Below are 24,326 nucleotides of genomic sequence, written 5' to 3' on the forward strand. Positions count from 1 at the left end.
AGTGAGTTTGAAGAAAGCAAACCATATTCCATGAAGACTGAGGATGGATTGAAAGGAAAGTCACTTCAAAAACAAGCAAGGCAGAAAAAAGACTGTCCAAGCCTTTGAGAAAAGGAATCCAGTTAATTGTTCAACAAGGTTATAAGACAGGGAAGAAAAGCACTCTTCAGTGGAGGGAAAGCTAGCGTCAGAAAACTTTTAGTATTCATTCAACTACCTGATATGTGCCAGGAACTGTTCTAAGTTCTGAAGATATAGTCATGAGCAAAACACAAATCCTTGCCTTGTTGGAGCTTACAACAAAAACCACAAAATTAAAAGACCTAGTATGACAGGTGGCATTATGTAGAAGTAGCAGGCAGGGAAGATGGACGGGAGTGCCAAGGTAGAGAGTGGCAATTTGGGTAAGACCTAAAGGAAGGAACAGAACAAGCTGTGCGTAGGATGGCCATATCATTTATCATCCAATCCAGGACACCTCTGAGAGTGAAAGGGGACACTATTAATAATTACACAGGACAATGAATTCAAACCAGGCTGTCCTGGGCAAACTCAGGCATGTGGACCTTAGCCATAAAGCTCTCCAGTGTAAGGGCAGAGCAGAGGGGAGAGCAGAAAAAAGCACCTCAGATTCAGAGCGTGCCTGATACATTTAGGAAACCCCTACAATAATAAAGTGAGGGGAAAGCAGGAGACGAGGACTGAGAGTAACAAAGGGTTGCAAGAGGGAGGAGGCTCTGTCGGCTATTGTAACGCCTTTGGCTTTTGATCCGAGTGCACTGGGAAGCCCTTGGAGGGTTTTGTGCACAGAAGTTTCATGATCTGACTTCTATTTTCAGAGGGTCACTCTGAATTGCTGTGCTGGAAATAAACTATATGAAAGGGCAAAAAGAGGAAGCTGAGAGATCAGTTAGTGGGATAACACAACAATCCAGGCGAAAGATGAAGGTACCTTCAATAGGGCTGGGACTGGTAGAGGTGATGACATATGGAAAGATTTGGGATATATCCTCATAGATCGGACATTAATTGGTTATAAATGGTAATATGGTAATAAAAATTATAATGATTTTTATCTAATCCTTTCTGTGGCGGCTAACATAATCGATCGGGAAGCACAAGATCAAAGATGGGAGTTCAATTCCCATGTGACCTCTGGCCCCTTTGAAATCACATGCTACTGGTCATAAAGGGAACAGGCAAAGGTAAGGATGATCCTACTTAACTCTATTGGCCTGACTAGAAAAAGTCTGAGGAGCCCACACCTTCTCCAAGAAGCTACACATTCTAGAATATATTTATGTAATTGCGCACTTGCATACCAATTAAAGAGAATAATTTTGTGGGCTGTTCAGATGCTTCTCACATATGGCAGCTTGGTCGTGGAAGCACAAATGCATTTGTCAATAAATGTGCTAAACACTGTGGGGAGAAGATGAATAAAGATAAATTCTTTCAGTCTAGTGCAGAGACAGACATAGAAACAAACAGCGGGATCATGATATGCCAAGTAGTACAATTAGGTTATGCATATGGAATGATGTGGAAACATGCCTAACATCTCCTAGGAAGGCATGGGGAGAATCGCCAGGGAGGGCTTCAAAGAGAAGGTATTTTGGGGGTTGAATCATAAAGACTGAGTTGATGAGGTGCCTGGGTAGTTCAGTCAGTTAAACGCCCAACTCTTGGTTTCAGCTCAGGTCATGATCTCATGGTTTGTGAGTTCAAGCCCCGTGTCGAGCTCTGTGCTGATAGTCCAGAGTCTGCTTGGGATTCTCTCTCTCTCCCTCTCTCTCTGCCTCTCCCCGGCTCATGCTCAGATGCTCTCTCTCTCTCTCAAAATGAATTAAAAAAAAAAAAAAGACTGAGCTTATGTTTGCCAGGCAGAATCAGGGTTGAAGATAGGGTGAAAGCATATTCTGCAGGGGTGCTAGTCCATGCAAAGAAATATGAGGACAAAGATCTTTGGAGGAGCCACAAGCAATGGCTGGAATATAACACATGCACATCTCATAACACACATGACAAAGGCAGCTCTTACTTGCTGACTGTGCCAGGAACCATTCCAAGCACTTTACATGGATTATCACATTTAATATTCACACAAATCCTCTTCACAGATGATGAAAGTAAGACACATAGAGGTAACTTGGCCTGAGGGCCTCACTGCTCATTAGAAGTGGAGTTAGGACTCACATCTGAAGAGTCTAGAGCCTGAGTTCTTCCTGTATACAGTGCCGTGTGGAAGTGGTGGTGGCCAATAAGGATGCAAAGGCAGGCAGCAGATGGGTCATGACTAGTGTTACAGGCCATGAACCACGGGAGGGTTTTATACGTGGGAAGGAGGAGCTGATCAGATTTGTATTTAGAAATATCTCCTTGGTGACAGTATGGAAGATGAATCAGAGGGAGCAGGGACAAAGCAGGAAGACCACTTAGAGAATTGCTGTCATAATCCTGGCCAGATATGGCATGGGTCTGAACCAAAGCAGAAGCAGTGAGAATGGAGGGGACAGGCCAGAGTCAGAAGAAAGAGGGAACAGAAGAGGGAGAGTGGGTAGGGGAGCCACAAGAGATGATTTTCCTTGTCAGTATACTGAGGATGAGGTACTTGGGAGTTATCCAAGCAGAGAGGTCCATCAGGTGCATGGACCTATGGCGCAAGAGTCCAAGATGGAGAAGGGTGAATGAGAGATCCAGGTTGCACCAAATGCTTTTCCCATGCATGTGTACCAGGGAATCTTTAGCTCAGAGGACTCCATGATGGTGTCATTAGAAGATCTCCCACAACCATCCCCACATAAGGATTCTTTGAAACTTCCCTCTCTTCCTCAAAGTAAATTTCAAAATTCCAAAAGACTCATCTTCTGAGGAATCATCTGGTCTGCCTAAGCTATCCCAGGCCCAGAACCACTCCAGGACTAGTCGGGATAAATCCTGGTGCTTTTACCATCTGCACCTGTAATCCCTCTGCTTCAGATCAGCAGTAAAACTAGCTCAAACTGTAGTGCTGTGAGCCCAAGAACAGCCCCTCCTCAGTACAACTCCATCCCACACAGCCTAGGAAGCTCAAACTCTGGGTTCCTATAAAATGGCTCTTTGGTTTAGCAAAATGGAAAGATTGCCTTTGATACAAGAGTCTGGCGGCCAAGTAACATTTTAAGCACCCCAAGTGCAGACATAAAATGCATCTTATCACCAAACTATTATCCAATTTGTCTTCTCATTTAAAGAGAAACAATAAAAGAACAAAAGAAACAGAGAAAGAGGAAGAGAAAAAAGAAAGAAAGGATGGGAGGAGGGAAGAAGTTAATTAATGACAATCCTTTAGGGATTCTCTTATTGCCAACCAGTTTTCAAGACTTAGCTACTGACCTCTAGAAATATTGTTGAATGAAGCAACAAATGAACGAAGGAACAATTCATTAACCAATTTCATACAACTTCACTTTCACTATACCTTCTTTAAGCTAAGTTTCAGAAACGCAAGTTAGTTATAGAAAACTAAGACATAGAACAGCAGCCCCATATCCACCCCCAACTAAGTTTTAATGTTTTTTACACTCATGTTGAACAATATCTGTCTTTTGAGGCTTTCCAAAATCTGCCCTTATTCATCCCAACTCCTGTTCCCCTACATCATAAAGATACTCTGAATGGTGTGGTCTAAATGAGGAACAGCAGTCTGAGTCAGGACACCTGGTCACAGGCTTGAGAGATTCAATTAATATCTCTAAACCTCAGGACATTAAGTTGCCCCATGGGTAAAACATACTTAATAGTATATGCCCTCCTACGATGATTGCATGACATGGTAGATATACATGGTCTTCCAGAAAGCATGTAACCTGTGTTAGTGGAATTCCATTCTGTCCCTGCCTCCCTGCCTCCACCCAGAACCTTCACCTGCTACCTCTCTAGGTAACCAAATCCTACGGCTTCAAGTCTGAGGTGCATGCCCACTTCTCGAAGCTACAATGCCACCGTTCTCCTTCCTGATCTCACAACTGGAACCACATTGTTCCCCTCTGGGTCTCTCCTGATTGTTTATATACCTGCTGCTGGGTAAGCCCCCCACTAGCAGAACCAGAAGCTCCTCCAGAGCAGAGGCTACTCCTGCTGTCCCCAGTGTTACCCTCGACACCAAGTTCATTAGGGGCCCGCAGTCACGACTCACTGACAGGGCGATGATGAATGTGGCTTGACCAATGTGTTCTCAGCTAAAAACGTAACGTGCAGCCCATTTATAATTCCATGCATTATACAGCACTGCTTCTAAATAGGTCACCCAAAATTGTGGCTGAAATGATCCCAAAATAGACATGGCCCTGCTTTTCTGGTCCCTGTGTCGTTTCTAGATGTAAGCCTGCAACTCTGAGCATCCCAACTCTGTTACCTCTTGGATTGGTTACCTGCACCACTGTTGCTAAGCAGGCTGACAGAAAGCTCTTCTGTTCCACTGAAGTTCAAGAAGGACATGCTGTCACCAGGCTGGCGGGAAGTGCTGTGCCTGCAGAGAACAGAGCCCAGCCACCTGGCTTAATGCAGAGCATTACCTCTTTTATCCTGTTCACCCCATATCCCAGGAGTCTCGATCAAAAACAGCTCTGAATATCTAGCTACACAGGCTGGCAACAACTGGGAGCCATACCACAGACTACTGGACTTCAGTGCTTGGTGTCTGTGCCAGATCTGGTCTCCTGTGGCCTGCTTTTCCTGGCCTGGCACCCCAAAAACTGCTTTCCCACTGCCATACTGGACTGCCTGCCCTTCCTCATCCTCAGCTCCCCACTGCTAAAACAGACAGGAGGCTATAAAGTGACTGAAAAGAGGTACCAAGTGAGCTGACAAAGAGGGTCATGTCCTGCCCATATCTCTCATCCATTCCACGGGATGTCGAGATGATTGAAAAAGGGGCCAAAGAGACTGCCCTTTGCAAAGTGTTTCCTAAAGCATCACAGGAACAGTGAGGCCAGTTGTATCCCCAGCTCATGTCTGTCAAGTAAGTGACTTTATTCCTGCACTGACTCTCTTGGATGCTTTCTAATGCATTCAGAACTCTGGTTCAACAAGAGTTGTTTCTATAAACAAAGGCCTTGATTTCCATTGCTTTTAGCAGAAACAACTTCTAAACTCAACAGTGGGATTTCTCGGTGGCCAAAATGACAAAAGTCACAGACTTCCCAGAACACACAGCATGACCAACCTATCTCAGCACTCATTTTCACTCTTGGCTGAGGTTTAGACAAAACTCATATTTGAGGTTTACAAAGTGTGCTTTGAACTAAAGCTAAAGCAAGGCCTAGGTAATGTGTGGCACAGCGTCAGGCTGTTTGCTTTGCACTTGGCCCAGTGAAAGGAATGGAACTGACAAAGGAAGGGCTTGATCTCATACTGTCTCATCAAGTCTTGTAACCATGACATTTTGTCAGCAGACTGTTCTGCCATGGTTCTGGGTACCGCGGAGTTTCTCAAGGTACTTTCTGGAGCCCTATGCACATCCTCACCTTCCAGCAGCTTCATGATACGCTAACTCCAGCAGCTCTGCAGAGGAGTGAGTTGGGTCCCTCTGCCCGCTGCCCTGCAGCTCCGCCATATTCTGTCGGGTCTGGTGATGGATCTGGATGGCCTCTCCGGATGGTCCTACCCAGACAAAGATCCACTGAGCATCATTCCCACCCAACAGCTAGTGCTTTGTACTTAGCTTTACTCTTCCTTCTTTCCAGCTGCTGAGATGTGGGCGCTGGGAGAGACCGGAAGGAAAGCACACCAAGGGTAATATTACACATGTGATCCTCCAGCTTCCCAAAAGAACATCTCCTCTTCTAAGCAGGACTCATCTTCCTGTGGGGCCTCACATTTGTCACCCTGTTCAGCCTAAAAACACTTCAGGAGTCTCTGTCTCATGCATGTCAAACTGAGATGCCATAGAGAAACACTGAAGTACAGGAGTAGAGGGCACCTCCCAGAAGGAATGACACAAACTAAACAACAAGGAACACATGAGTGAAACGTCAATGACTCTGTTAATACATAAGACGTTGACAGCTGTGACTCCAAGAAGCAGAGGATGCGCAAGTGCATAAAAGACATCAGGTGGGTGGGAGAGAAATCACAGTCAAGTCTATTCAAAAATGCTTCCTGGGGAAGAAATTTCAGAGGTGAGTGTTCGGCAAGGTTAGTAGGAATGGAAAAAGAGGGCACTTGGGCAGAAGAAATAATGTGTGTGAAATCTCAAATGTGGAGGAGGCAAAAGGCATGCAGGAGACCACCAGATGAGCATGGGAAAGAACAGAAGCTCTGAGGATGGGAGCGAGGAGATGCAAAGTTGGGGAGCCAGGCAAAGGAGGGCCTCAGCTATCAGCAGACTGGGCAGGCATGAGGACGAAACAGAGGAAGCAGGACCAGAGAGTCCTGTTTTAGTAAAGTGTGCCCAACGGTTGGGGGCAAGAAGAGCTGGAGGCCATGAAAGACACATCAATGGTTCTCCTAAGAGAACTCGAAGGGAGCCCGTGGGGATAACAATGTAAAGAAAGAGACAGTGGAAAGAAAAAAATCCTGTAATTATGACAGGGATAAGGGGGACAAAAAGGACTTTGGGAGTGACCCCCAATTATGGCCTACACAACCAGATTCATTTCTCATCGATTTAACTTTTAACATTAAAAGCAAGTGGAAAAGGAAGTAACTAGACATTTTCAGGCATTCAGCGGGCTGGCTTCCATGAAAAGACCCTGGAGTTTAATGCATCTGTTCCTTCCCAGCCCAGTCAGAGCCCATTAAGCTGAAGTTAATTTTAGCTACAGCTTTATAAAACCGTACTGTCATCCTCTGTAGGAGAAAACACAGATCAAAAAGGACAGGCTAGGAAAAACAGTGGATTGAAGAAAATGTCTTTTTAAGTGTTGATTGCTTTCGAACTTTCAAAAAATGGAATCATACAGAATGCACTCTTATGTTGGGCTTCTTTCATTATGTCCATAAACTTAAACATAAATTTGGATGTGGTTGTAGTTCATTCTCATTTCTGTATAGCATCTCGTATTTAAAAAAACCACTTATTCTATCCTTTCTCTTTTTTTCAACTTATTTGAACTAAAACAAAAACAAAAAAACCAGCTCACCCATTTCTCAAAAATTGTGGTTTTTTTTAGTTGTCAGAGACTCCTGAGAAAAAACAAAATAATATAACTTCTGTGTATTCAAGACATTAATATCACTATCCAGAGAGAGACAGGAGAGGAAGGAATGAACAAGGATAAGCAGCATTACTCTTAGGAAAGAAAGCAGATGACAAAGTACAGTCCCTTTCAAACAGAAGAAAAGCCCTTAGGTTTACACAGTCACTTCCCAAGTGTGTCCTCAAGGATCCCCACAAGAACCCCTGGGGTAGGCAGAGTGGCAATGGATAGCTCCATCTTAGAGGTGGGGCACTGGAGTTGCAGAGAAGTTGTGATTCTTAACTGAGGCCACACAGCTGGTTAGTGACAAGGACCAGGACTAGCAGCTCCCAGCACAAGGCTCTTTCCTGAGCAACCAACTTACCCACAGGAAAAGTGTGCATCCAGCGCCTTCTGTTGGATGTGAGCTTCATGGGCATTCGTGAGGGGGCAAAGGGGTTAATCAGTGCCCGCTGGGGTGTGTATCCCCCAGGTCGAACATGCAGCATGGATTCTGCGCTGCCTACATGGAACCTTCCTGGCGCACTAGAGTCTCGCTGTGGTGGCTCCATCATGTTCTCCAGGACATCTGTCAGTTATTGTGGAGTTGAGGCACAAAGAGAAAGCACAGAGCCATGGTGAAACCAGGACTAGGCAATCAGCCAAGTCTGACTAGAATCTTGAACGTCATACATGTTAGGGAGTGAAAGAAATAAGTAAAATCACCCAACTATAATGAAATGAAACACTGGGTTTGTTTACTTTCTAAATACTTGGGAGAAGGAAGTTCTGGCTCCTAAATTACTGGCCCAATAAAGCCACACCAAAACCTGATGGAGAGAACCACCCATCACCTAGAGACCCTGCACTTTGAGCTAGATGCAATGACTTGAGTTGTCTCCCTGGGAGATAGGGTGGGTATATTCTATATGTGGGAGGAACGATAAAAATAGATATTTGGTGTCCAGAAGGGCAGACCCTGATAGAGATGGCCAGTGTGTTCATTAAACCCATTTGATTTTCCTCTTAGGCACATGAGACTATAGTTTCTAGCCCCTCTACGCTGGGGCCAAATAACTTTGTTCTACCTCTCACACTGTTGGTAGGAATGCAAACAGGTACAGCCACTGTGGAAAACAAAATGGAGATTCCTCCAAAAGTTAAAAATAGAACTACCCTATGATCTAGTAATCGCCCTAGGTATTTACTCAAAGAATACAAAAACACTGGGGCGCCTGGGTGGCGCAGTCGGTTAAGCGTCCGACTTCAGCCAGGTCACGATCTCGCGGTCCGGGAGTTCGAGCCCCGCGTCAGGCTCTGGGCTGATGGCTCAGAACCTGGAGCCTGTTTCCGATTCTGTGTCTCCCTCTCTCTCTGACCCTCCCCTGTTCATGCTCTGGCTCTCTCTGTCCCAAAAATAAATAAACGTTGAAAAAAAAAAAAAAATTAAAAAAAAAAAAAAAAAAAGAATACAAAAACACTAATTCAAAGGGATACATGCACTCTTATGTTTATAGCAGCATTATTTACAACAGCCAAATTATGGAAGCAGTCCAAGTCTCTATCAATAGATGAATAGATAAGGAAGATGTGGTATATGTATACAATGGAATATTATTCAGCCATAAAAAAGAATGAAATCTTGGGGTGCCTGGGTGGCTCAGTTGGTTAAGCGTCCGATTTTGGCTCAGGTCATGATCTCATGGCTCATGAGTTTGAGCTGCATGTAGGGCTCTGTGCTGATAAGCACGGAGCCTGGAGCCTGCTTTGGATTCTGTGTCTCTCTCCTTCTCTGTGCCTTCCCCCCTCCCCCCAAACTAAATAAACATTTAAAAAAATTAAAAAAAAAAAAAGAATGAAATCTTGGCATTTGCAACAACATGGATGGAGCTAAAGAGTACAATGCTAAGTGAAATAAGTCAGAGAAAGACAAATACCATGATTTCATACATATGGGGAATTTAAGAAACAAAACAAACAAGCAAAGGGAAAAACAGAGACAGAGAGACAGAGACAAACCAAGAAACAGACTGTTAAGAGAACAAACTGATGATTACCAGAGGGGAGGGAGGTGGGCTGATGGGTAAAATAGGTGATAGGGATTAAGGAGTGTATATTTTGTGATGAGCACAGAGCAATTTATGGAATTGTTGAGTCACTATATTGTACACCTGAAATTTACATAACACTGTATGTTAACTACACTGGAAATGCCATGGCATGGCATGGCATGACATGACATGGTATGACATGACATAAAATAAAAATAATAACTTTGTTCCAAGCAATAGAACACAGGTAGAAGTGGCATGCTCCAATGAAGGCCTGGACCACAAATATCTCTACTCATGATCTCCATTCTCTTTTCCCCTACTGTGCTAACTTTGGAGACCAGTGCTAATGATCATACCATCCCAGCCTGGGGCCCTGAATGACTGGGTGGATCAGAACCCCCTCCCACTGACTCAGTGACCTGGATATAAGTAAGCAAATATTACTATGTTTAAAAAAAAAAAAATCCTGGGAGAAAAGAATGAAGAAATGGATGCATCCAGCATTGACCAGGCAATGAGGTGGCATGACATACAGACTCAACCTGTCTTGTCCAACGGCAGACAGGCTCCCATTATAGAGATGGAGGTAACATGCTACATAACCTAAGTGGATCAAAGAGCTAAAACCCACAACCAGCTCCCCTGGTATGCATCCCATGTTCACTAAAGCAATCACCCACATCAGAAAATGGGTCCAGCAGATGCAAATTCCATGGCATCAAGGAATATGTCTTGTCCACCATTATTTAGCCAATGCCTACCAAAGAACCTGGTATATAGTAATAGCTAATTCCTTAAAGCTGATTTGCATGCAAGAAGGGAACATTCAGATATCTATGAAAGCTATATTTTTCACTGTTTTATTAAAATTTATTTATTTATTTACTTATTCTGAGGGAGACAGAGACAGCACAAGTAGGGAGGGGCAGAGAGAGGGGGAGGGAGAGAGAGAGGGAGGGAGGGAGAGAGAGAGAGAGAGAGAGAGAGAGAGAGAGAATCCCAAGCAGGCTCTATGCTATGTGCTATCAGCACAGAGCCCGATGCAGTGCTCCAACTTACCAACTGTGAGATCATGACCTGAGACGAAATCAAGAGTAGGACGCTTAACTGACTGAGCCACCCAGGCACCCCTATTTTTTCACTGTTAATTAATGAGTTGATGCTCAGGTTTACCAAATAAAAAAGAAAATGGTCTGCTTAGTTATCATGAAAATAAAAGGAGAAAATCCAATTTAAAAAAAGATAAGTTAACGCTTTGAAAAGGATGAGAAATAGGACTAAGGGATAAGGGTGCCTGGCTGGCTCAGTTGGTAGAGCATGCGACTCTGTCCCAGCATCATGAGTTTGAGCCTCACATTGGGCATGGAGCCTACTTAAAAAAAAAAAAAAAAAAAAGAACTAAGGGATAAAGTGGGTCAAAAATACATATAGATTGCAACTACCTGGATGGAACTAGAGGGTATTATTCTAAGCGAAATTAGAGAAAGACAAATATCACATGACTTCACTCACATGAGGAATTTAAGATACAATACAGATGAACATAAGGGAAGGGAAGCAAAAATATATAAAAACAGGAAGGGGGACAAAACATAAGAGACTCTTAAATATAGAGAACAAACAGAGTATTGCTGGAGGGGTTGTGGGAGGGGGGATGGGCTAAATGGGTAAGGGACATTAAGGAATCTACTCCTGAAATCACCGTTGCACTATATGCTAACTTGGATGTAAATTTAAAAAACAAATAAAAATTTTTTTAAATATATGTTATAGAAAAAAAATATGTATAAAGGAAAGGGGAAATGTTTTCTATGTTACATTGGATAGGTAGATGGGTGAGACCCCCTAAACACACTAGAGAAACAGTAAACTAAGGGCCTATAGATTGTACTGCCTTATAATATTCTAGTGAATTGCTTTTTGGCTTTTCCAAAAAACTCCCCAATATCACTAAAGGACACTGAAATCAATTCTACTATTCAGATAAATTTTTAAGAAAACTATTTTCTAAGCTACTTTCAAAGCTACAACATTATCTCCTCAGAGATCTGGCTTTTAGAGCAACAAGGGTTTTGGAAGAATTAACGTTTACTGTAATTTAGCTTTTGTTACAGATCCTACTAAGAATATTTGCAGAAAAATGGGGGTAACTGTCACACAAACTTAGAAATTTCCAGAAAGTGGGAAAGTGCTAACCTACAAATTTCAAATGTATTAAAATTCCTGAGTGCTGAAACTAATTAAGTGACATAGGTGATATACTATACTCATGTCATTAAATATCTGCTCATTTCTCCTTTTTTAGCATTTCCTATTTATACTTTGAACCAGTTACAAAACAAGCAAAATTTTTTCTATAGTCAAAAACTATGCCCTTGGCATAGTGTATATGGTGCTGGAGCTGATGGCTTCACCTTCAACACCCTGGGTCATAGAAAACATTCCTCACCCTTCGGGAATCCTTCCAGGAGGGCAACAGGGGGCAGCTATGTGTATACAACATTCCTAAGTCAGTGATCAAAAGTCAGGAGGGCTGTGCTTCCATTTATATAACATCCTTGAAATTAACAAAATTATAGAGCAAGAGAATGATCAGTGAGAGTGTGTGGCTATAAGGGGGTAACACAAGACAGCCCTGTGGTGATGGAATAGTTCTGTATTTAATTATGATGATAATTATAAATAAATAAATCTACACATGTGATAAAAATGCGTAGAGGAGTGCCTGGCTGACTTAGTCATTAGAGCATATGATTCTTGATCTCAAGGTTATGAGTTCAAGACCCATATTGGGCATAGAGCTTACTTAAAAAATAAATAAATAAACAAACAAACAAACAAACAAACAAATATGGAATGCCTGGGTGGTTCAACAGGTTAAGTGTCTGGTTCTTGATTTCAGCTCAGGCCATGATCTCATGGTTCATGAGACTGAGCCCTCTGTTGGGCTCTGTGCTGAAAGCATGGAGCCTGCTTGGAAGTATCCTTTTCCCTGCCTCTCTACCCCCACCTCAAAATAAATAAACAAACATTTAAAAAACAAAACAAACTGCACAGAAATACACACGCACAAATGAGTGCATGTAATACTAGTGCAATCTGAATGAGCTCTGTGGCTTGTACCAATGTCAGTTTCCTGGTCTGATGTTGTCTATAGTTATACAACATGTTGCCATGGTGAAAATGAGTGAAAGGTACCTAGGACCTCCGTGTGTGTGTGTGTGTGTGTGTGTGTGTGTGTGTGTATCTGTCATTTCCCATGAATCAATAATTATTTCAAAATTAAAAGTTTTTTAAAAAGTCAGGAGGTACCTGTAGACTCTAGCTGCAGGTGCTGCTGGATGGCAGAATAAGATACAGAAAAAGTAGCACCTGTGCTCCCTAGTGTGAGCCGGGTTAGCAAGTTAACTGTGAGGAGAAATCTTAAAGTACAATACGGGACTGAGGCTGTTTTAGGCATGACACAAATGGCAATGATAAGAAAATAAGCAAACACCTTTGACCCTAGGCCTAAGAAAAGTTCTGCATTAACATATGGAAAGATATATAGTTACAGTGAAGGGGGAAAAAGTGTTAGAGACAAAAATAGTATAATATACACATACGTACATCTCAGGTGACTTATACACTTTGCACTGGCATGGAAATAATAAGATATGGGACTTATACCCCACATCTGGTCACATCCCCTCCTATCCCCTGCTGCAGGAAGGGAGCTGTCCCCAGCTCTGCCCTGCTGTGCCCGTTCTTCAGCCCTCTGACCTCGAGTGCTGGTGTAGCCCAAGGAACTGCTGACTTCATACTGGTGCAGGTGGGGGTGCGGGATCATCAGGATGTTGGCACTCCTGCCCAGGGAGCTGTCATCAGAAGCCTGGCTCCTCACTTCCTCAGTGGGCAGTGTGCGGCTGGGCAGGGAAGGGCTGGATGAGACATCACAGGAGCTGGCGCTCTTTCGATTATGACTCTCCCGCTCTCGCACAGATCTGACAAGTGAGAGACAATGAGTTACCAACAAGCAAGTGATGGTGCCCCACCTAGAATTAAAGCACCAAAACCTGTCACCAGCCCAAGCTAATTGGGAAACCAATAACAAAAATCCCCACTGTGTTCTATGAGTGAGAAATAATGTAGGGGGTATTCCCCCTCGACCAGCTTGAGATATTGCATAAGAACTGACAGTTCTCAATTGGCCCAAGTCCCGGGGTCATAGCTGTAAAGGAGTGACTATTCCAGTCTAACCCTACTTGATCCCACCAATCAATCTCATATCATTGAAAATGGGGCAACTAGACAGGATATATGATGCAAGAGAAAGTACACAGCCACCTCAGGAGTCTTCTTGGACCAAAAATTGAGCCTAAATATAATCAGGCCTCTAGAGGTAATTGCTAGAGGTAAATTCAGAGAAGAGAGGACAAGTTAAACATTATAACAAAACAATCAGCCAAATGAAAAAAGCAACATAATCTACAGTCACAGAAAAAACACATTCCAACCAAATGCTTTGTCTGCATCTTCTTTAGGTCCCAATTCAAATCAACCAACTGTAAAAACACACTTTTGAGACAATTGGGAAATTTGAATATAGACTAGCTGTTAGAAGATATTAAAGAATTAGTGTTAATTTTGGTACTTGGGATAATTTATTTTTTAATTCTTATTTGTTAAAGACATACACTATAACATTTACAGGTTAAAAAAGAGATTTGTTTTAGAATACTCCAACAAAATGTAAAAGGTAGGGAAAGCAATGAAATGAGGCAGACAAGACACTGATCACTCTTCATTATACTACTCTATTTGAGTATGTTTGAACATTTCCTTAATAAAGGTTTTAAAAAGTTTATCCTTATTTTTTTTTTAATTTTTTTTTTTCAACGTTTATTTATTTTTGGGACAGAGAGAGACAGAGCATGAACGGGGGAGGGGCAGAGAGAGAGGGAGACACAGAATCGGAAACAGGCTCCAGGCTCTGAGCCATCAGCCCAGAGCCTGACGCGGGGCTCGAACTCACGGACCGCGAGATCGTGACCTGGCTGAAGTCGGACGCTTAACCGACTGCGCCACCCAGGCGCCCCAAGTTTATCCTTATTAAAACATAAAACTCCCTAAGGAGAAAACTTCTGGAAGTACTAGGAGCAAGGATCAAAAAGGGAGAAGCCCAATAGGGAGGCAAAAATTCAGAATGGAAGAGTTAGCAACTACGGATAGGGCTCCCCCTCTGGTATCAGAGCTGTTCTGTTTCCGCCTGGAAGGATTTTGTCTTAAGTCAGAGCTTAAATGGAGCCTGAAAATGGATCCCCTGGGCTGACTGCATGTACATTATTGCAACAGTAAATATCTGGGCACCAGTGTATGCTTAGTCCTGTGCAGGGAGACAGAGTACCAATTAAGACACAGGCGGCTCCCTCAGGAAACATAAGACCTAAGTTTCTGAAATACCATGTCTTGCCATCTTTGTTTAGAAAAAACAAAACCAAAGATCTTCGACTGTGAAAGCATTTTTATTTATTTTTTTTTATTTTTGTGTGTGTGTGAAAGCATTTTTAAATACTCGGGAGGAAAGTGCTACCAAATCCCTAAGTAGATCTATGTATAAGAGAACTGTAGTTAATGGCACTAAAGGTTCTAAACATTTAGGAAATGTTTTATGTCTGAGCTCTAAATGTTTTCATCTTTTTAAAAAAATTTTTAATGTGTTTTTGTTTCTGAGAGAGAGAGAGACAGAGACAGAACATGAGTGGGCAGGGGCAGAGAGCGAGACACAGAATCCAAAGCAGTTCCAGGCTCCAAGCTGTCAGCACAGAGAACTCACAGACCGTGAGAGAGATCATGACCTGAGCGGAAGTCAGCCATTTAACCAACTGAGTCACCCAGGTGTCCCTAAATGTTTTCACCTTAAGATGGGACGAGATGAAAGGAGAGAAGACAATCATGTGGCTACTATAAGCTCAACTGCCAATGTGAAGAGATGGAATATTCTTCCAATCACTGTGCTTAAATAAAGGTGCATATTTAAGAAATTTGGAAAATGGACTCATGGTATTTAGTCCACTAGGGGTGTAAAAAAAAAAAAAAAAAAAATGCCCTGGGATGGGACGCCTTTTTACGTAAGACTCAGAAATGAATATATTGGTAAATCCCACTACAGCACAATTAAAAACTATCATATGACAAAAATAACATGGAACACACTTAAAAAGCAAGAATTAAAGACAGAAAAGTCTCTTGCCCACTGGGAATAAAATACTCCAAAGAAACTATGGGCCCTAGGATCTATATATATATATACATTAATGGCAGCCCAGTAAGAAGATTCTAGAATTTGTGAATTGCTTCTTTTGATTAGAAGAACACTCTATTTGGGGACAACATTTCTTGCAAATATAGCTAACAAAATGGGTGGGCCAGAGAACCTAGAAACAGAACCCTTAATGATCTACACGGTATAGTTTCCATTTGGCTAATTTTAATTTAAAACGTTTTCCAGGTTGCTCTCATGAAGGTCCCTGCAGGCCCTAAGGTTTTCCCAAGCAATTTTCATATACACCCCAAAGTGAATCTGGCAAAAAACCTGCAGGTAGCGAGGCGCTGAGCCCGAGATGGGCCTGGCAGCCTGAACACTTGGGCGTCGTAGGCATCATAATCTACTTGGATGGGAAGGGCATTCTCAGATTCTTTTGGAGTCCCAAGAGCTGAAATACACAAATCAAGTGAATGGTCATTAAAATACATTTCAACCAGATGCCTTCAGAGGGCTTTCATCAAAATCCACAAGACACAGGTGATCACCATCATGTCTCCCTGAAAAAAGTGGGATAATAACCCATTCATCAGGTTCTTGAAATTAAATGACTAACATGTCAAAGTGATATAGAAAAGAGTGTAGCACTAAATAAGGGGAAAGTTTGGGTAGTATTTCATTCTTCTGTGATCCCACTTTAAAAAAAGATCCCCTTAATATGTGGTACAGTTAGTACTTTAAAACTTTCTGCCTGATCCCTACAATTGACTGATGGAAAGGAAAAACAAGGTTTGTCAGCATCTGTTTCACAGCTGACAGGATGAAAATATACAAGGCAGTTAAAGGACTTTCCGAGGGAAACTCAGGTCTCCCAACTTAGCTGTGAACTGCTTATGCGACCTCACATAATCTTGTTGCCATGGGTTAGCGGACTCTTTTTAAACGGGACAAAAGGAGGTCCCCAAAATACTCACATGTATCACGGCCATTTTTTGCTTTCTCAGAGGCAGGCTGTAAAATTAAATAGATAATTAATCACTTCCTCCTCTGCTAAAATAGAACTTATCACAAGGCACAGTATGTAGGTGGCTGCTCCCCTGGGTAGAGACCATGCCTTACCCCTCCCTGTAGCTGACGGGAAGGCAGGAGCAAACACCTGAGGCCTACCTACCGCAGTGTCAGGCCCTACCAGGCCCACCTCACACCTTGGTTGCCCTCAAAACTCTATCCTCACCGTACAGGTGAGGGCATTCAATTCTAGAGAGAAAAAGGGACTTCCTCAAAGTCACACAACAGGTAGCAGAGCCAAAATCCAAGCCCAGTCCTTCATGTTCTCGGTCAGTCCAGTGGTATGTGTATCCTACCTGCCCCCAAACCCTTCATGCGCGTGGCCCCTTTCACTACAGTGCTCTCACCAGTTTGCCTACACCTATGAGAGAGCACCCAGTTTGCTGAAATGCTTTACAGAGGTTGAAAGAAAACACAAAGAGCTTTTTTATTCTCTTCCAAATAAGTCTTTTTCAGGACCCTTTAAACTTCTCTAACAATACTCACTCTTTCTTCTTTAAAATCATCATGTATAGAGAAGTTCCTCCATGTTCCACTTTGCCCAGAAGGGTTGTGATGAAGGCATAAAACCTCAGAGGGCAGGAGGTGGCCCTTTCTGGGAAGAGTCCCTTCTCCTAGCACCTCACTACTTGACAAAGCCCATTTTATTAATTTTTTTTTTTCAACGTTTATTTATTTTTGGGACAGAGAGAGACAGAGCATGAACAGGGGAGGGGCAGAGAGAGAGGGAGACACAGAATCGGAAACAGGCTCCAGGCTCTGAGCCATCAGCCCAGAGCCCGACGCGGGGCTCGAACTCACGGACCGCGAGATTGTGACCTGGCTGAAGTCGGACGCTTAACCGACTGCGCCACCCAGGCGCCCCGACAAAGCCCATTTTAGAAGGAGTCTTCATAGTCCTCGCAATTACTATTTTCCTTATTAGAAGAGTAACATTAACCCATTACCCCCCCCCCCAAAAAAGGGAAAAAATGGCTCTAATACTACTAACATGACCACAATAGAGCAGCTTTCACAGTTTAACTCGCTAGAAACAGGCAGATGGATGGGTGAGAGTACCTGGTATGCCACCTACATACCCAACAGTCTGTGTGTCTCTTCACCTTATATCAAAAACACGTTTTAAGGTTCTTAAAACTGGCACTTTTATTGACTGGCAATATATTACATGGAGTGTAGTTCATGGTTTAGTCATTTCCCTATTATTTTCAACTTCTATTATAAACAAAGATGCTATTTGCATTCAATATCCTCAATTGTTTCCTTAAACCATATAGCCAAAAATGGAATTGTCTGGTCAAATGGCATGAACGTTTGCATTGCCCCTGATACACATGGCTGAACTGCTTTTTGTAAGTATTGTACACCAACCAGGTACTCAAGCACCAATATCACCACTTTTCCCAGGTATAATTGTTTTGTTTTAAACCTTTTGATAAGCAGGGCCACCTGGCAGGTTCAGTCAGTGGAGCGTATGACTCTCAGTCTCGGGGTTCTAAGTTTGAACCCCACGTTGGGCATAGAGATTACTTAAAAATAAAATCTTTAGGGGCACCTGGGTGGTTCAGTCAGTTAAGCATCTGACTTCGGCTCAAGTCACAATCTCACGGTTCATGAGTTCGAGCCCCCACATCAGGCTCTGTGCTGACAGCGCAGAGCCTGGAGTCTGCTTTGGATTCTGTGTTTCTGTTTCTCTCTCTCTCTCTCAAATAAAGAAATATTAAAATAAAGTAAAATCTTGATAAAATAAAATAAACCCATTTGGTAAACAAAAAGAATCTCCATTCTTGTTTGAATTTGCCTTTCTTTAACTACTGCCAAGATGTGATCTTTACATCATATTTCCCCTTTGCTGCAGTGCGTGCCCATGTCTTTGTCCCCAAAGGTATCTGAGCAGTCCCAGTATCTGAATAAACCAATCACATCATGACAAAAATATTCATTATTAAAGAACTAAAAAGAGTTGTCATAGTTTTCCCAAAGATATTTCTTATAGTCTGGAGGTTTGCCTTGTTGTTGATGTATTTAATGTGGAAAATCATAAAGTTCTAAGACAAATGTCTTGAACTCTACTCATGACCATGGGGAAGAAGGGCATATCCTGGGATCAAAATAACCATGTTGGTGTGTGACACTCCCTGAAGGCTCTACAGGTTGGTGACACCTACCTTCTTTCCTGCCAGTTTTATTCGCGGGGTGAAACTGTTACAAAAGAGCTGGCTTTTAGACGTATAGAAACTGTGAAAGAAAAAAGGTCATTAATTTAAGCCCCTTCCATTTTATTTATTTTTTATTTTTTTTTAATATTTATTTATTTTTTGAGAGAGAGAGAGAGAGACAAAGCATGAACAGAGGGAGACACAGAATCCAAAGAGGGAGACACAGGATCCAGGCTCTGATCTGTCAGCGTAGAGCCTGATGCGAGGCTCAAACTCATGAATGTGAGATCATGACCTGAGATGAAGTCAGACACTCAACCGACTGAGCCACGCAGGCACCCCATAAGTCCCTTGCATTTTAAACTTTAAATTGAAACCCCAGCCATGAATTAGTCCTCTCTTGACTGCCTATGTCTCAGGCTTCACTGATTCCTCCAATTCTAACTTGTTCTGTAATTACTACAAAATATTAAATATGGTTTTAATTATTGTTCTATTCTTTTTCCCCTTGTTAACGGTTTCACACGTCCTGATTCCTAACTGGATGAGAATCTCCTCCTCCTAGCAGAGATTACATCTATTTACACCATGATATTTTTGCATCTTGATACTTGGCACGATGCTGGGCCCAAGTGTGGTCTTTATCACTCTTGGGTTGAACAGCACTTGGTAAGCAAGAATAAGTCAGGCAAGAAAAGAAAAAAAATGGTCTTAAGAAAATATGGCACAAATCATCAAATTTTTATCTCTTTGAAAATCATATCTTTTTTTTTTAAAGTTTATTTATTTTTGACAGGGAGAGAGAGCATGAGCAGGGGAGGGCCAGAGAGAAGAGAGAGAGAGAACCCAAAGTAGGCTCCACACAGTCAGTGCAGAGCCTGACACGGGGCTCAAACTCACAAACCCCAAGATCATAACCTGAACCAAAACCAAGAGTGGGACACTTAGCTGACTGAACCACCCAGGTGCCCCTGAAAATCATATCTTAATGCAGTCATGTCAGACACACAAGAAAATTGGGAAACCCAACCTTGCCCTGGGTCTAATGAGTAAACAGAGGCTAAACAGACTTTTCCATCTTAGGCATGTCTCTGTAGTCTCTTTTATCTATAATTAACTTATGGGAAAGATGTTTTGAACACTAACCAATCCCCATCTTCCATTATAACTCTGATCATAAGCAAAAAAAAAAAAAAAAAAAAAAAAAAAAATTAATAGACAACTAGTGAACTGTAGGGCAATCCAGTAACACATTATGCATTATGTGCATAACATAAGAATACCAACTGCGGGGTGCCCGGGTGGCTCAGTCAGTTAAGCATTCAACTTTGGCTCAGGTCATGATCTCACAGTTCGTGGGTTCCAGCCCCACTCTGGGCTCCGTGCTGTCAGTGGGGAACTTGCTCGGGATTCTATCTCTCTCCCTCTCTCTCTGCCTCTCCCCCACTTGTGCTCTCTCTCTCTCTCACTCAAAATAAATAAATAAACTTTAAAAAAAGAAAGGAGGAGTGTTTGGGTGGCTCAGTTGGTTATGCATCTAATTCTTGGTTTCAGTTCAGGTCATGATCTTAGGTTTCATGAGTTCAAACCCTGTGTTGGGCTCTGTGCTGGTGGTGCGGAGTCTGCTTGGGATTCTCTCTTTCCCTCTCTCTCTGTCCCTCCCCTGCTCACTCTCTCTGTCTCTCTCAAATTGAATAAATTAAAAAAAAAAAAAAAATACCAACTGCAGTCAGACCTGGAATCCAACTAGCCCCTGGGACTTGACTCCTCAGAGTGGTACCAAGGAAAGTACAAGTAGAGGATGCTGCTTGCTTTCCAGACATTAATTGCAAAAGATCTGAGTATTAAAGTGATATTAGCCAGAAGAATGGGTTTCTATTAGATGTATCCACGTGAAATTGCTGTGTTTGAAGGTCAAACCCAGTGTAAAAATCACAATTTCAAATGGTTTAAACCAAGAGCTTCAGCTTTGCCATGAACTTGCTGCTCAACCTTTGGCAAGTCAAGTTACCCTCCTGGAACACCTATACAGTGTGACTGGAGGGTCTCTATGATCTCTAAAACAGACTCCAGATGCCTATGGCATCCTCAAAATGCCCGTTTTATAACTCTTATGTATCTGCTATTAATTTACTTTTTGGATCAATTTTCATGACTAGCCAATAATACTTGGGAATAACTTTTCACTGAAGACAATTTGATTATGCTTCAAGTAAGGTCTCTGGCCTTGTGGAATGATTTTGAAGAGGCTAGTGGACAGGATATGAACAATGGCTCTTACGAGCAGCCATGCACCTCTGGCCACAAGCCCTCTTTGCTCCTGTCTATGAGTGGCTCAAGCAAACAAGGTTCACAGTGAGATGTGAAAAGCAGGCCTCAGGCCATCCCAGCTCTCAGATTCTGAAGTCATACATGTGTGAATCATCGTCCATCTTAAATGGTATCAGAAAGCCAATTTGGGATGAAAAATACAGTGATAAATCAGGAAACCTTCAAGTTATTAGTAATTAACATTTGAAGAAATTACAGTGTTTAAATTCATATACAATTTTGTGTGTGTGATAGCTACTCTCTCCCTTAATTATTTCCTAAACCAAACATAAAACAATGAAATATGGTGTATAATTAAACAGCAGCTGTTTTTTTATAGGCAAAAGAATCTTAATGTATATTCAGGGGCACCTGGGTGTCTCAGTCGGGTAAGTGTCCAACTCTTGGGTTTCGGCTCAGGTAATCGTGGGGTGAGCCCTGCATCTGGCTCTGTGGTGGCAGTGTGGAGCCTGCTTGGGATTCTTTCTCTCCTTCTCTCTCTCCTTCTCTCTCTGCCTCTCCCCCACTCACACACACTCTCTCTCCCAAAAATAAATAAACATTAAAAAAAAATTTGGGGGGGGGGGGGGCGCCTGGGTGGCCCAGTCGGTTAAGCATCTGACTTTGGCTCAGGTCATGATCCCAGTTTGTGTGTTTGACCCCGCATCGGACTCTGTGTTGACAGCTCAGAGCCTGAAGCCTGCTTCGGATTCTGTGTCTCCTTCTCTCTCTGCCCCTCCCCAACTTGTCCTCTATGTCTCTCAAAAAATAAATGTAAAAAAAAAAATTAAAAACATATTTTTAAAGAATCTGAATAACTATTCAAAGATTACAAATCCAGGGGCACATGGGTGGTTCAGTTGGTTGAGCACTGACTCTTGATTTCAGCTCATGTCACAATCCCAGGGTCATGGGAATGCACCCCATTTGAGGTGCTGTGCTGAGCATGGAGCCTGCTTAGGATTCTCTCTCTCCCTCTGCCCTTCTCCCCATCTCATACTCTCACTCTCTCTCTCCCTCCCTCTCTGTCTCTTTCTCTCTCTCTCTCTATATATATACATATATATATATATATATATATATATATATATATATGCACAATAAGATTACAAATCCAAATCTAATGAGAGGGCTGATAAAAAGATACATCAGGGCATCTGGGGGACTTAGTAGGTTGAATATCTGACTCTCGATTTTGGCTCAGGTCATGATCTCACGGTTCGTGGGATTGAGCCCCACATCCAGCTCTGTGCTGACAGTGTGGAGTCTGCTCGGGGTTATCTCTCTCCTTCTCTCTCTGCACCTCCCCTGCTCATGCACACTTGCGCATATGCTCTCTCTCAGAACAAGTGGATAAACTTTAAAGAAAAAAAAAAGAAAATGCTTTAAAAAAAAGAAGATACATTGGTCTCTGAAATAAGTGAAAAAAAGTTCAAAATACTATTTTACTCAAACCAACTATTTACTCAAACCACTGTTATTTTTTAAAATAACAGTAACAGCAGGTTGGCTCAGTCAGTTAAGCATCTGACTCTTGGTTTTGGCTCAGGTCATGATCTCATAGTTGTGGAACTAAGCCCTCCATTAGGCTCCGTGTTGAGCGTGGAGCCTGCTTAGGATTTCTCTCTCTCCTTCTCTATCTGCCCCTCCCCTGTACATGCTTACTTGCTCTCTCTCTCTCTCAAAATAACTAATAAAATAAACATTAAAAAAATAACAATGGGGTGCCTGGATGGCTCAGTCAGTTAAGCATCCGACTTCAGCTCAAGTCATGATCATACAGCTTGTGAGTTCGAGCCTCACATCGAGCAGCCTGGAGCCTGCTTCGGATTCTGTGTCCCCCACTCCCTCTTCCCTGCTCGTGCTGTCTCTCTCTCTCAAAAATAAATTTTATAGGGGCACCTGGGTGGCGCAGTCGGTTAAGCGTCCGACTTCAGCCAGGTCACGATCTCGCGGTCCGTGAGTTCGAGCCCCGCGTCGGGCTCTGGGCTGATGGCTCAGAGCCTGGAGCCTGTTTCTGATTCTGTGTCTCCCCTCTCTCTCTGCCCCTCCCCCGTTCATGCTCTGTCTCTCTCTGTCCCAAAAATAAATAAACGTTGAAAAAAAAAAAAATAAAAAAAAAAAATAAATAAATATATTTTATAAAGTTAAAAAAATTTAATAAATAAATAAAAAACAGTAACATTGGGGTGCCTGGGTGCCTCAGTCGGTCAAGTGTCCATCCGACTTTGGCTCAGGTCATGATTTTGCAATTTGTGAGTTTGAGCCCCACATCAGGTGCTGCACTGACCGTACAGAGCCTGCTTGGGATTCTCTCTCTTCTCTCTCTGCCCTCCCCTGCTCTCTCACACTCTCTCTCAAAATAAATAAACTTTAAAAAAAAAAGAACTTTTCACTATTGTATATTTTTTTTTTTAATTTTTTTTTTTCAACGTTTATTTATTTTTGGGACAGAGAGAGACAGAGCATGAACGGGGGAGGGGCAGAGAGAGAGGGAGACACAGAATCAGAAACAGGCTCCAGGCTCTGAGCCATCAGCCCAGAGCCCGACGCGGGGCTCGAACTCACGGACCGCAAGATCGTGACCTGGCTGAAGTCGGACGCTTAACCGACTGCGCCACCCAGGCGCCCCTTCACTATTGTATATTTGGTTGCAAGTAAGATCTTTACTAAAAAAAAAGGGCCCTGTTGCTTAACGAAAAAAATTAGAAAGGAAAGAAGAAAACCACTGGTCTAAAGAAGTGACTGTCAATGGGGGCAGAGGGAATCTGCCACCCAGGGGGCATGTGGCAATGCAAGCAGACATTTTAGTTTTTTGACTTTTTTGTTTTTAGTCTAAATTATTTCTCTCCTCAGTTTCCAACATTTTCAACTGAATTCTCCATAAACCTGCAAGCACTTAAAAAAATCATGAAACATTAAAAAATAGTCCAAGGCTTTTCATTTTTGGCAGACTTGAAGATATTCTAGTTCTCATAGTAAGTTTCTAGGAGGTATGAGCTCTACCTGCAGTATTTCAAAGAAATAATTTAACTTTCTCTAGGTTTTTGGTTTTGTTTTGTTGTTTTTTTTTTTTTTTAAGTTTATTTATTTATTTTGAGAGTTGAGGGGAAGGGGCAGAGAGAGAGGGGGAGAGAGAAAATTCCAAGCAGGCTCCATACTGCCAGCACTGATTCTGACGTGGGGCTCGAATTCACGAACTGTGAGATTATGACCTGAGCTGAAACCAAGAGTCCCAAGAGTCGGATGCTTCACCGATGGAGCCACCCAGGCGCCCCTCTCCAGGTTTTCTGATAGGAAAATTCACTTAGGCATGCTTCCTGCAGACATT

The 24,326-nt window shown here is 42.5% G+C and overlaps 1 protein-coding gene across 14 annotated transcripts in view; it reads right to left on the reverse strand.

Annotated features, from left to right (window-relative positions):
- DEPDC5 (DEP domain containing 5, GATOR1 subcomplex subunit) overlaps nucleotides 1-24,326 on the reverse strand; it is a 129,506-nt gene that overhangs the window by 63,530 nt on the left and 41,650 nt on the right. For 9 of the 14 annotated variants that reach the window (XR_006707910.1, XM_045459729.1, XM_045459726.1 and 6 more), the window contains exons 18-24: nucleotides 18,695-18,764; nucleotides 16,433-16,469; nucleotides 15,789-15,909; nucleotides 12,977-13,197; nucleotides 7,546-7,749; nucleotides 5,508-5,643; nucleotides 4,413-4,510 (exon numbers count right to left, since the gene is read on the reverse strand). Coding sequence is in view for 13 of the 14 variants with exons in the window: in XM_045459729.1 (XP_045315685.1) it covers nucleotides 4,413-4,510; nucleotides 5,508-5,643; nucleotides 7,546-7,749; nucleotides 12,977-13,197; nucleotides 15,789-15,909; nucleotides 16,433-16,469; nucleotides 18,695-18,764 (887 nt within the window). In the remaining variant the exon portion in view is untranslated. The remainder of the gene's footprint in view (nucleotides 1-4,412; nucleotides 4,511-5,507; nucleotides 5,644-7,545; nucleotides 7,750-12,976; nucleotides 13,198-15,788; nucleotides 15,910-16,432; nucleotides 16,470-18,694; nucleotides 18,765-24,326) is intronic. The other 5 variants (XM_045459735.1, XM_045459736.1, XM_045459733.1 and 2 more) reach the window with 1 other exon arrangement.

Source organism: Leopardus geoffroyi, chromosome D3 (assembly GCF_018350155.1).
Source record: "Leopardus geoffroyi isolate Oge1 chromosome D3, O.geoffroyi_Oge1_pat1.0, whole genome shotgun sequence".
Taxonomy (NCBI): domain Eukaryota; kingdom Metazoa; phylum Chordata; class Mammalia; order Carnivora; family Felidae; genus Leopardus; species Leopardus geoffroyi.